Here is an 11,843-nt window from a genome sequence, read left to right on the forward strand (position 1 = left end):
GCTCACGTTTCCAGGGAAGGAGCAGCGGGATGCAGGAGGCTCCGCCGGGCTCTGAGGATGCTCCGGGGCGGGAGCAGGACGGGGGACTCGGATGCGTTGCTGGGAAGGGGGAAAAAAACCCCCAAAAAACAAAAACCAACAAAACCCAAGAAGTCACAGGAGGAAATTGCTGGGAAAGAGGGGGGGTGGAGGGATAAGGGGGTACCTGGTTGGAGAGCACCTGGCCGCAGCTTTCAGCAGCATCTTCCCGCCTGCGGTACCCGGCCCTTCACCACGCAGCCCCGACGACACGGTGAGGGGCTCCGTCAGCACCGAAACACCACGGCGGAGCATCGACCCCCCCCCCGGCTCCCCCCCCCGCCTCAACTCCTCGTGCGTTTTGTCCCCTCCCCTCCAAAACAAAAAAACCCAACCCAACCCTCCTGCGGGTTGCTGAGCACCCTCAGGAAGGCCACTGTGTCCCCGGCTGCGATGTGACCCAGAGCATCCCACCCCCCCAACCCCATCCCCAGCAGGGACCCCCCCCCCGGCACCCCCTCCCCACCCACCTGCGGCAGCAGCTCGGCGGGGAGCAGGGGGCTCAGCAGGGACCTCTTGGAGGGGTGGGGGGGACACACACACAGTCTTTAGCCCCCCCAACACAGTATGAGCCCCCCAGAGCCCGTCCTGTCCCGGGGCTGACCTGGGAGGGGGCCGGGGAGGGGTGTAGGGGGGGGGAAAAAATCAGCCGCTTAACGGGGCCGCGGGACCGTGCGGACAAAAGGGGCGGAAAAGCCGTCGGAAGTGATGCGGGTGTGACGCGTCCTCGCGTGACGTCACGCCGGGTCGGGGAGTGACGTCACCGCGCAACAGCCCATCACCTCGGAAAGAGCCAACACTTGGGCAATGAAAAGGCTTTATTGGGGGGAAAAAATGGGTGAAAAAGGGAGGTTGGGGGGGGGGGGGGGGTGTCGTCAGGCTGGGGACCGGCCCCGGGCGGGGGTGAGGTCGGGCGGTGGGGTGTGACGCGGTAGGTGCAGCGCGGTTCAGCCGTCGGTTCCTCCATCCAGGAGCGGCGGTGGCAGGACGGGGACAGCCCCCCCCAACACACACGCAGAGCTCCGGCCCTACCTGCAGCGGCCCCCCCGCAGCGAGCGGCGCGTCAGGCGGGTCAGCAGCACCTTCACCCGCCCCCAGTGCGAGCGCCCGTCCTGCGGGGAGACGCGGCTGTCAGTGAGGCAAGGAGGGGGGAAGGAACCCGGTGGGACCCCCCCTCCCCACCTCACCGACCCCCCCACACCGCCATCCCCCAGTTTCTACCTTGTCCGGTGTCGGGGCACCCTCGGAGGGCTCCAGCAGGCTGGGGGAGCTGGCGGAGTACCCCCACGTCCTCCGGCACGGCCCGGGGTCAGGCGCTGCGTGGTGGGGGGGGGGGGGGGGGGACACACAAACCCAGTGCGTGGGTGTTGGGGGGGTCCAGCCAGGCACAGCCCCACTGTCCCCCATTTCCCCCCCTCCCAACCCCAAACTCACCTGGGGCTTGGCTGTCCGAGCGCGAGCGCGGCCGGAACCTCCACACGACCGGATCCTGGGGGGGCTGCGAGCGAGGGGAGGCAGCGTGTGAGCTGGGACCCCCCACCACCACCCCCCCACCCCCCCCTCCCCAGCACCCCGACCCTCACCGTGGCGTCAGGGCGGGTGTGCCGGGCGTCCGCCGCCTCTTGCCGCAGCAGCCGGTTGTCCTGCTGCAGCCGGGCCAAACGCTCCAGCATCTGGCAAACGTGCTCCAGGTACCGCAGCCCCTGTCCCGGCACGGCCTGCGGGCAAGCGCGGGGGGCTCGAGGGCTACCGGGCAGCCGAGCCACAGCCGCCCTCCCCTCCCCGGCACTCACCGCCCCGTCGGGCTCCTCCGCGTCCCGGGGGTCCCACGCGGGGTCGGTGAGGTTGCGGCGGCCGAGCTGTCGCGGGCAGCGCGCGGGCAGCCGCTGCCTCCTGCTCCGCTGCGCTGCCTGCACCAGCTTCTTGCGGGGTGCCCGGGGGGGCTCGGTGCCCGGTTCCTCTCCGGGGGGGCTCTTCTCCGCTGGGAGACCGTCGAGGGAGAAGCTGCTTTCGGAGCCCAGAGGGGTGGAGGGTGAGTGCTCGTTGCTGGCCATCTCCACTCCGGAGTCTTCTGACTCTGATTTGAGGAGCCTCCCGCTCGCTGGGGGGCTGCTGGAGGAGAGGGGTGGCGGTGGGGGGGGTCCCCAGGTGCTCATCCCCCCCGGGGGCTGCCGGGGGCTCTCCTGCAGCGGGCGGTAGACGCTGGCGGAGGTTCGCACCACGCAGCTCTCTGCCGTCTCCCAGGGACCATCTGCGGGTGAGGGAGGATGGGTTGGGGGGGGGTTGTTGCCCCCAGGCAGAGGCAGGATGGGGTGCTCACCCCCCGACCCCCCCCAGAACCATCCCACAGCAGCTCCAGCCGTGCCCAAGGCCGCAGGATGGCTCCAGGCACCGCCAACTCCTCGTGTTTGGCCCCACGGCGTTGGGCGGGGGGGGGGCATCACCCCACAGCTCAGGGTGGGATCGCAGCAGGGTGGGGGACAGGAGGACGGGGGGGGGGTGGTGTCTCAGCCCTCCTTGCGCCACCACCCACCTCCCTTCCCAACCAGGCCACGGCAGAGGCCTCGGGGAGGTGGGGAGCGAAGCTTTAGCACCCTCCCAGCACTCGATTCGGGGTGCGGAGCTGCCCACCCCCTTGGAGGCTGACAAACACCCCCCCCCCCCCCAACTCACAGCAGCTGAACCTCCTCTTCCAGGGGGCGCGGGAGCCACCCCACATCGCCGAGAGCCGACTGCCGGGCGCGCGTCCCGGCGCTCGCTTTTATAGCCACCCCAGCCGGCGACGGGCCCTGTATCCAGAGGCGCCTCGTTACCCAACTGGTTCCCAACTGGTTCCCAACTGGTTCCTCTCAGGATCTGGGATCCGCGATACTGGCTGGGCCGGTGGTTACGGGCTCCCTCCCCACCCCGACTGGGAAGGCGAGAGGATGGTCTGGGCGGGTGAATCCTGCTGCTTGCGGGGAGTCCCGCTCGGGGCTCCAACTTGGGCCAAATCCTGGACTTGGGGGGGTGGGGGGGGGGTGTCCTCAGCGCTCCCCAAATTCCTCCCCCCTGCGCAGCCCCATCGCTTCAACCAGTGGCTGGACCCACTCGCCTCGGGGGCTGGTGGCCCCGCGGCACCGGGAGGTCACGGCTGGCCAGTGGACAATTGATTCAGTGGCCGCATGAATCCCAGCAATGCCGGGGGGGGGCGGCCCCAACGCCCCAGCACCGCCGCCTGCCAGCAGCCCCGCTCCCACGCTCCGAATTTCCACGGGCGCGGGACGGCCCCATGTGCCGGGGGGCTGGTTGCCTCCTGGCCACCACACCAACGGGGTTCCACTGCGGCTCGGAGCCCCGCTGGGGTGAGAAGGGGCTCGGGGTTGCGGTGGAGGGGGGGGGGGGGTCCCCATCACCAGGAGAGCTCAAACCTCCCCCCTGGGAGCTGCTGCTGTGCTGGGGGTCCCCCCCTGAGTCCACAGCTCCAGGTCAGACCCCCCCCCATACATCCCATATTTTGCTGCTGGAGGGGGGGCCCAGCACAGGCTGAGCTGGGAGGGGGGTACGTAGAGCTGGGGGGGTGGGTTTCTGGGACCCCCCCCCACTGCACGTGGGCTCCATCCCGGTGTAGGCACTGAAAGGCAACACCTGGTTTGAACTCCCAGCACAGGCAGCACCCTGGGCCCCTCCCTGCGGGAGGGGGGGGGCACAAACAGGGGGTGAAAGGACCCCCACAGTCCCCTTTCAGCACAGACCCCCCCAAACTGGGAGATGCCTGAGCCCCCCTCCTGCAGAGACACCCTAAACCAGGGACCCCCGAGGATCCCTCCAGCATAAGCTTCACAGGCTGGGGACCTCGGGGCAGGGGGGGGGGGGGGGGGAAGAAGAATCCCCCAATGCAGACCTCAGGGACCCCCCTATCTGCGCGGGACCCCCCCCCCGGGACTCACCGCGGCCACGGAGCGGCTCCACGCTGAAGGTCCCGCGACGACGCAGCATCCCCGGGGAGGGGGAAGCGGGGGGCGGGCAGGGCGGACGGGGCCCCCCCGCTGCTTCTCCGCAGCTTTATGGGGCAGGGCTGGGGGGGGGCGGCACGGGGCGGGGCGGGGGGGGTGGCCTCGCCCTACCAGGGCAGCACCTTTGCCCCCAGCCCCGGCCCGGGGGGGTCACGCCCGCCGCCCCCCCCCGAGGGAGAAACTTTTTTTTCCTTTTTTTCCCCCTGCACACGCCGGCGGGGGGGGGCAGGAGAGCCGGGCAGGGCCGTCGGGCAGAGCTGGAGCCCCCCTCGGGGATGCTGGATTAGGGTCCCCACGTCCTCAGAGCATGGGGGTGAGCCTGCCCCCCCCCCCCCCCAACCTTCTCGGAACCTTGCGGGGACCACCCCCCACCCCCCCACCCCCCCCCCGAGCCCCGCATGTGTCTGGCAGGGAAGGGCTGATCCCTTCTGGGGGGGGCTGCGGGAATTTGGTGCCTCGCTGGGGAAGAGCTGGGTGGGATGCACGAGGGGGGGTGCAGAGATGCTGGGGGGGAGGGGGGGGCATGGGAGGGGGCCCGGCGAGGAGCTGGCGCTAAGGGCAAAGCCCAGATAACAGCAAAGCTGTGTGAGATAAGAGCCCCCCCTGGGCCTCCACAGGACAAAGGCCCCCGGCCATAAAGCCCTGACACCTCCCAGGGCCACCCCGAGCAGGGAGGGGACAGTGGGGGCCCCCCCCTCGGGGAGCCCTGACCTTCCTGGGAGCAGGACAAGGCCCTGCACGGGGCCCCAGGGCTCTTCGTGCCGTGTCACAGCGCCTGCGCCCAGCCCTGGACCCCCCCCCGGTCCCCACCGCTGCTATGGGTGCAGGCAGGAGGGCGATGGGGTCTGGGGTCCCTGCCTGCACCCTGGGGCTGGGGGGAAGGTCTTTTGCTGCCTCCCCCCCCTCCCCAACCTGCCCCGCACAGACCAGACACAGGAGTGGAGCAAATATATATTATATTTATATAGAGCTCTGGTTTAATACCCCAGAGAAGCTCTTTGCAGTCCGTGTACAAAGCGGTGCCAGCCCCCTCTCCGGTCCCTAAGTGCTCAAGCATCCCTGTGCCCCCCCGCACCCCCCCCGCCATGTCCTCACTGTGTCCCCAGGCCAGGCTGAGAACCAACCCAGCTCATCACACACACCCCCCCCCGACACAGCAAAGGCGAGCAGCTGTAGCGCATCCCCCCCCCTCGCCCCTCCAGCCATCCACAACCCCCCCCCTCGCCCAACACAGACCCCCCCCACCCTACTAAAGCAGTGGGGCTGGGTCGGGGGGGGTGTCCTGGGGCGGGGGGGCACGAGGGGGATGCAGGTACCAGCTCCCCGTCACACCGTGCCGGTGCCGGGGGCTCAGGACTGGGGGGACACCGAGGGGGTGGCGGGCCCCCCCGGGGGGCCCTGGTAGCGGAGGCGGGCGTGTTTCTCGCAGAAGAGCTCGTCGCCCACCCAGAAGTGGCCCCTCATCTTCAGGTTGAGGCCGCAGTCGGCGCAGGCGTAGCAGGATGGGTGCCGGTACCGGCCATCCTGGATCCGCACCGCCTGCGTGCTGGGGGAGACGGGCAGGGGGGCATCAGCGGGGAGGAGGGAACATGGAGGGGGGGGGTGTGCGTGTGTTGTCCCTTGCCCCGTTTCGGGCCAGCCCCTGCCCCGAGCCCCCAGCCCCACTCACGCGATGGTGCTGCCGCATTTCTCGCAGACGTGCAGCTTCTGGACACCGGCCACGGGCTTGCGGGCGCTGGGCGAGAGGCGGCTGGGGAAGGGGGGGGCCAGGCCGGCTGCAGGGGACGAGACCGTCAGGGTGCTGGCCCCCTCCCTGGCCAGAGCCCTCCTCATCTCCCCCTGTACCCCCCACCCGCCTCACCTCCGCCCTCGTCCTCCAGAGCCTCCTGCAGCAGACGGAAGGTGCTGGACTGGCGCGGGGCCGCCCGCAGCTCCCGGTTCTCCTGCAGCATCTTGTAAACCTCAGAATCCTCCTCCAGGCGCCTCATGGCCGGCTCCGAGCCCAGGCTGCGGGGAGACGGCACCCCAAAGAGGGGAGGGGGGGATTTGGGAGAGGAGGGGAGGAGCGGGGGGGAGGGAAGGGGAAGGGAGGGGGGTTCCCAGCACCCCGACGCCTGGGTCTGCCGAATTGCACCCCGCCACCTGCTCCCTCCGCCCTGGGGAGCTGCCCCAGCCTGCCTGGCCCTCTCACGTCCCGACCTGCCTTAACTCCTTCGGCGAGGCAGCACCCGGCGCTGCACCCTCAGGATGGGTGCGTGGGGCTGGGGGGGGTCCTCTGTCTCTGTATCCCACCCCCCTTCTCACCCCCGAGCTCGCTCCGTACCTGTTACAGGGGGAGGGCGAAGAGCGGCGCCGCTCTCTGCACGTCTCCCAGGGGTTTGGGGGGGTCCCGAGCCCCGGGGAGGGCGGGCGGGGGGGTGGAGGCAGGATTGGACCCGGGGAGCTGTTTTGGCGGCTCAGGCTTCCTCGCTCCTGACAGGGGGAGAAAGGTGCCCTGCGGTTGAGGGGGGGGGGGTGCAGGGGGCTGGGGATGGCAGTGGGGGGCTGCAGCCCCCCCCCCAGGCATATCCTGAGCCTGGGGGGGTGGACACGAGCGTGGCATCACCCTGGGACCACCCAGGCCCACTGTGGTCGCCAGGAGGGATGCAGGGATGCTCCAAAGGGCAGCAGCTTCTCTCCCCTCCCAGGCTGGGGGGCAGCAGGACCCCGGGGGGGGCCAGGAGCAGCACCCCCACCGCTCCCCACCCCGGTAACCCTACGCCTGCGCCCGTCCCTTCCCCGGCATCTGCTCCTGCTTAGCGGCCTCCGAGGCAGGAAAGGCGAAACCCGGGCTAAGTGGAAGCTGATGTTCCCGGGAGCAGCCGCCACGCAGATGCAAACCCCGGCAAGAGCCCGGGGACGGGGACAAGGGACGAGAAGCCCCTGCCCGGACCCTGCGGAGAGGGAACGGGGCAGCTCTGCGGGGTCACGAGCGGGTGAGGGACGAGCTAAAATTAGGCACGGGTGGAGCTGGGCGCCTTGGCCTCATCCCCGCCAGCGCCAACCCGCCCTGGGATGCGACGGAAAATCCAAGGGCGGCCCTTCTCCTCGCCGCCCCTTTGGGAAGGGTTTCTTTTTTGAGGGGGCACGGCAGCCCCCACAGCCCCAGCCCCATGGCAGGGGGGCTCCGGGGGCAGGGAGGGACCCTCCGGGGCCAGCACCAAAGCAAATAAAGGGCTGGGGAGGAAGGAGGGAGCGGGCGGCCGGAGGAGCCAAGGGGCGGCCGGGGCCGCGGCCAAAGGCAGCTGGGAAGGGCCGTGCTCAAGGCCACCGCGCTTCCCGATTTGGGCTTGAAAAACAAGAAAAAAGCGAGTGGGGAGGGAGGAGAGGAGGGAGATGCCAACCTTGGAGCCAGCGGATGCCCTGTGGGGTGCAGCAGCCGCCCGAAACCGCTGCAGGGAGGGATGGGGTGGCTGCGGGCACCCCAGGACCGGTCTGGGTGGCGAGGGAGGCATCCCAGCCCCCGGGCATCCCGGGCATCTCACCGCGACAGGGGCCGGCGGGCGCTGCCGGGGGTGCGCCGGGCCGTGGGTCCCTGCCCTGCCAACGCCCCAGTCCCCCCGGGCTCGTGGGAGCAGGGCTGGGCCTCCCCAAACTGGTTTGGCCTCCCAGGCTGGCGTCGTTGCCAAGAGGCGTCGGGTAGGAGCGAGGAAAACATCCCTGGCCGGGTGTGCCGGTGCCCGCGGGGCCCGGGGTGCTGCCAGCGTGGCGGGGGGGCGGCCGGCGGCACCCGCAGACGCGGTCCCCGGGGCAGAGCGGGGCTGGGCAATAGTGTGGCAACGGGGCTGCAACGGGGGATGCCATGGGGCCACAACGGGAGATGGGTTGGGGTGTTAAAGGGTAAAGGTGGGGGGCTGAAAAGGGCGATGGGTTGGGGATCAAAAGGGTTACAGGGCACAGATGCCCCCCCAGCATCTCTGCGTGGCCCCACGCAGCCCCCCCCAGCTCCCTGCTCACCTGGCAGAGGCCGGGACAGCCGAACTCCTCCTCCAAGGGCAGCGAGCTGGGGGGGAGAGGACAGAGCCATCAGGAGAGTCCCTGGCCCCGCCAGACCCCTGCCCACCCCCCCACCGCCCCCAGCAGCCACGTCGGGCCTTACCTGCCGCTGCCGGGCGGGGGGCTGAGGGATGCCGGGCTGGGGTAGGAGGCTCTCGGGGTGCTCTGCCTCTCCTCCTGCATCCGCAGCGTGTCCTGGGAGGGGCAGGGGGGGGATGAAGATGCCAGCAGCTGGAATCAGCCCCGGGTGGGGGGCCCAGGGTGTGCGGGGGCTGCCCGGGGCTCACCTGGAAGCGTGTGGCCAGCCTCTCCGGTGAGGTGTCCCCGTTGGCGTGGCTGGGAGGTGGCAGCGGGGACCTGGGGAACGGGGGGGAGTCAAGGCGGGGGGGAGTCCTGCGTCTGCCCCTGGAACACGCAGCCCCCGTGTGTGCCCGTGGGGTGGCCCCCCCGGGGAGGTGATGGGGAGGCAGCAGCCCCAGGTCCCCAACGGGGACCAGTCGGCCAGGTAACGGCTGCCAGGGCTGCCCGGCCTCGTTAAGCCCGACTTTCTAATTACAGATCCCAGACAGGCTCCGGCGGGGATGGCGCAGCCCCGGGAGTCACCAGAGGGGAAAAACAACCATAGTTGGGGACCCCAGCCTGCGCGGCGTCCCCTGAGGGTGGGGACCCAGGCGTCTGGGCTGTCAACCCCCCTCCCCATCATCCCGGCACCCACCTCTCCACCTGCAGCCGGAGCTGCCCGGGGCTCTGCTTGATTTTATTCTGCGCCTCCACGTTGAGCATCTCGGCCGCGCTCTCCCCGTTGATGGCGACGATGACATCCCCTGGCCGCAGGTCACCCGCGGCCGCCTTCCCGTGCTCCGCCACCTCCACGGAGAAGAGGACACGGGGACAAACAACCCTGGTGTTATCACAGCCCCCCCCCAGCCTCCTCGGCCCCACAGGGAAGCAGCGCGGCATCCCCACGTGCGGCCCTCGCCCGTCGCCGAGGTGCCGGCACACGGTTGGGTGCTGAATCCCACCCCGCCGGGGTGCTCTCACCCACCGGGGTCCCCACGGCCCTGCCAGAGCAGCGCCAGACCCTCTGCCGGGGCGCACAGTGTGTGTGGGGGGGACCAAGGCCACGGTGATAAGAGCTGGAAACCCAGCGCAGCCCTGCCCAGCCCAGGGGTGGCACAAGCCCCCGCGCCGCCGTCGCCCGCCGTGGGGCCGTTCCCACGGAGCAGGATCCCTCCAGGACACTAAACAGGATCCGCTCCCCGGAGCAGCCCCGGCACAGCACCCGCCCCGGCGCCCCTCCCCGGGGCCAGGGGGCACGTGGGGGGGCTCCTACCTTGGAAACGGTGATGGGCTTCCCAAAATCTCTTCCCCCGGTGATGCGGAAGCCCCAAGGGGCCGGGCCGGCCAAGGTCACGGTCACCGGCATGGCTCTGGGCGGGCGGGGAGCCGCGGTGTGAGGCGGCGCCGGGGCGCCGAGGGGACGAGGCGGAGGAGAACCCTCCCCACGAGGCACAGCCCCCCCAGACCACCCGCCGGAGGCCTCCCCCCGGCTCCACTGCACCCCACCGGCCCCCCAATCCTCCCTGAGGGTCCCCAGCATGGGCCGATGGGGACCGTCATCGCCTTCCTTCCGGGGAGGGGACCCGCGTCCTCGCGCCATCGCAGGGTGCCGGCAGCCACCGCCGCTTCCTCTTGCTGCCCCGGTGCCCCCCGGCCGAGGCTTCCTCCCCCACCGAGCCCCCCAGTTTCCCGGGGACAAAGGGATCCCGGTTACCGGCTGCGGCTGGGACAGGGGCAGGCGGGGTCACGCCGCTGCCCCCAGGGCCTTGTGCAAGGCCGGAGCTCGGGGACGCCTGGGCAGCCAGGCCGGCAGCTCGTGGCACAGCACGGCGGGGTTCGGAGGGGACGGTGCCGGACACCCAGCGGGGTGCAAGCACACCCCCCCCAAATCCTTCATCCTACAGCAAAGCTGCGCCAGGAGAGGATGCTGAGGATCCCCCCGGGGGTCCCCACAGGGTCGCCACGGCACCCCGGCAGCTCCTGGCTCCGATGGGCTTAATGAGAAGGGGCAGCCCCCTCCCTGAAATGGCACCGCTGTCCCCGTCCCGTCCCGTCCCGCCGCAGCCCAGCCAGGCCCGAGCCCACGGGCCCAGCCCCGAGGTGGCCGCGGGAGCCCGGCACCCCGGCCGCAACCGCCGGGGAAGGCATTTTAAAAATCCCAAGCGCACAAAGAGGGGCTTGAGAGGCTGCCCGGAAGAATTTCCTGGGCTGGGCTTCGCAGCGCCGGGAGGAAACCCCAAACCCCCTCCCCATGCCCGGCCCCGCTCAGCATCCCTGGGCACTGACGTCCGCGGCCCCCGGGACCCCGACACCAAGCTGGGCAGGACCCCCGGACACCCCCCAACAGTCCTGCACCCCTCTGTGTCCCCTGCACCCCCATTCCATCCCCTGCATGCTCCCTTCGTCCTCTGCACCCCCCTCTATCCCCTGCACCCCCTCTCTGTCCCCTGCACCCCTCCTCCATCCTCTGCATCCCTCTTCCAGCCCCTGCACCCCCCCCTCTGTTCATGCACCTCCCTCTATCCCCTGCACCCCTCTTCCAGCCCCTGCACCCCTTTCTGTCCCCAGCAACCCTCCCCTCTGTCTCCTGCACCCCCCTCCGTCCCCTGCACCCCCATTCCATCCCGTGCACCCCTCCTCTGTCCCCTTCACCCCCCATCTGTCCCTTGCACCCTCTTCTATCCCCTTCACGGCCCCTCCTGTCCCCTGCACCCCCCCTCTATCCCCTGCCCCCCCCTCCGTCCCCGCTCCCCTCCCCAGCACACAGCGATGCTTTTGTGGCCGCGGCGGCGGGTGAGGGCCCCCCCCGGCACCCCGCGAGGCGCGACGGCGGGTGCCAGGCGATGCCAGGAGGCGCAGGGGACACGGGGACACGGCGGGGGGGACGACGACACCGGCGGGACACCCTGTCTGCACCCCCCCATCCTCCTCCCCTGCCTGGAGAACCAAACACGCGGGGCACCCCCGGGCACCGGGACACCCCCCCCCACCGCTCCCCGAGAGCTGCATCCCCGAGGGACGGACACCCCGACACAAGCCGAGAGCACCCGGGGGGCTGCACCCCCCCCTCCATCCATCCCCCCCCCCCGCCGCAACACCCCGGGCACTCACCGGCGGGCGGCCGAGCCGGGCGGCCCCGTGGGGCGGCGGAGCCCGAGCGCGGCCCCGGCGGCGGCACCTCCCCCTCGGAAGGGGCCGGCGGAGCCCGACGGGGCCGGGCCGGGCCGGGCGGCGGCTCGGCAGCGCCGTCTGCGGGCACAACCGCCCCGACGGGGCGTACGGGGCCCGGCCCGGGGCCGCGGGAGGGGCCCTGGGAGGCTGGGAGGGGTTGGGGGGGGGTAGGAGGGTGGCTCACGCAGCATCGCTGCCCCTCGGGGTGTCACCACCCCGTGCGCCGTCGCAGCCCCGCGCAGCCCCTCATGCAGCACCGCAACCCCCCTCCTGGGCACCACTGCAGCCCCACATGGCCCCTTGGTGCCCCCCAGCAGCCCCCCACGGGCGCCGTTGCAGCCCCATAAGCACCCATGCGGCCCCTCCGTGCTCCCCCGCAGCCCCCACGTGCGCCACTGCAACGCCAGCGGGCACCGCTGCAGCCCCGCTGCACCCCCATAAGCCCCGCTGCAGCCCCACACGGCCCCTTGCTGCCCCACGGGCACCGCTGCTGCCCCCCTGCAG

General features: G+C 71.3%; 2 protein-coding genes across 4 annotated transcripts; both read right to left on the reverse strand.

The window, feature by feature from the left end:
- Positions 1 to 948: 948 nt before the first annotated feature.
- Positions 949 to 4,084, reverse strand: C28H8orf58 (chromosome 28 C8orf58 homolog). Of its 3 annotated transcripts, none has more exons than XM_074928646.1 (6): positions 4,008 to 4,084; positions 2,752 to 2,867; positions 1,662 to 2,329; positions 1,513 to 1,576; positions 1,300 to 1,394; positions 949 to 1,190 (listed from the first exon to the last, which is right to left on the reverse strand). In XM_074928646.1, exons 2-6 carry the CDS (start codon positions 2,795 to 2,797, stop codon positions 1,107 to 1,109), a joined length of 957 nt encoding a protein of 318 aa, XP_074784747.1. In that variant the 5' UTR covers positions 2,798 to 2,867; positions 4,008 to 4,084; the 3' UTR covers positions 949 to 1,106. The 3 variants fall into 3 exon arrangements, with proteins under 3 accessions (XP_074784747.1, XP_074784748.1, XP_074784746.1); XM_074928647.1 differs by lacking the exon at positions 2,752 to 2,867 and having other exon boundaries at positions 1,662 to 1,796; positions 1,872 to 2,329; positions 4,008 to 4,080; XM_074928645.1 differs by lacking the exon at positions 2,752 to 2,867 and having other exon boundaries at positions 4,008 to 4,080.
- Positions 4,085 to 5,338: 1,254 nt separating this feature from the next.
- Positions 5,339 to 11,351, reverse strand: PDLIM2 (PDZ and LIM domain 2). Its single transcript, XM_074928531.1, has 10 exons — positions 11,280 to 11,351; positions 9,442 to 9,538; positions 8,824 to 8,975; positions 8,396 to 8,465; positions 8,212 to 8,303; positions 8,070 to 8,115; positions 6,397 to 6,545; positions 5,935 to 6,080; positions 5,743 to 5,848; positions 5,339 to 5,619 (listed from the first exon to the last, which is right to left on the reverse strand). Exons 2-10 carry the CDS (start codon positions 9,532 to 9,534, stop codon positions 5,424 to 5,426), a joined length of 1,050 nt encoding a protein of 349 aa, XP_074784632.1. The 5' UTR covers positions 9,535 to 9,538; positions 11,280 to 11,351; the 3' UTR covers positions 5,339 to 5,423.
- Between the last annotated feature and the right edge of the window lie 492 nt (positions 11,352 to 11,843).

This window comes from Athene noctua, chromosome 28 (genome assembly GCF_965140245.1).
Source record: "Athene noctua chromosome 28, bAthNoc1.hap1.1, whole genome shotgun sequence".
NCBI classification, from domain to species: Eukaryota; Metazoa; Chordata; class Aves; order Strigiformes; family Strigidae; genus Athene; species Athene noctua.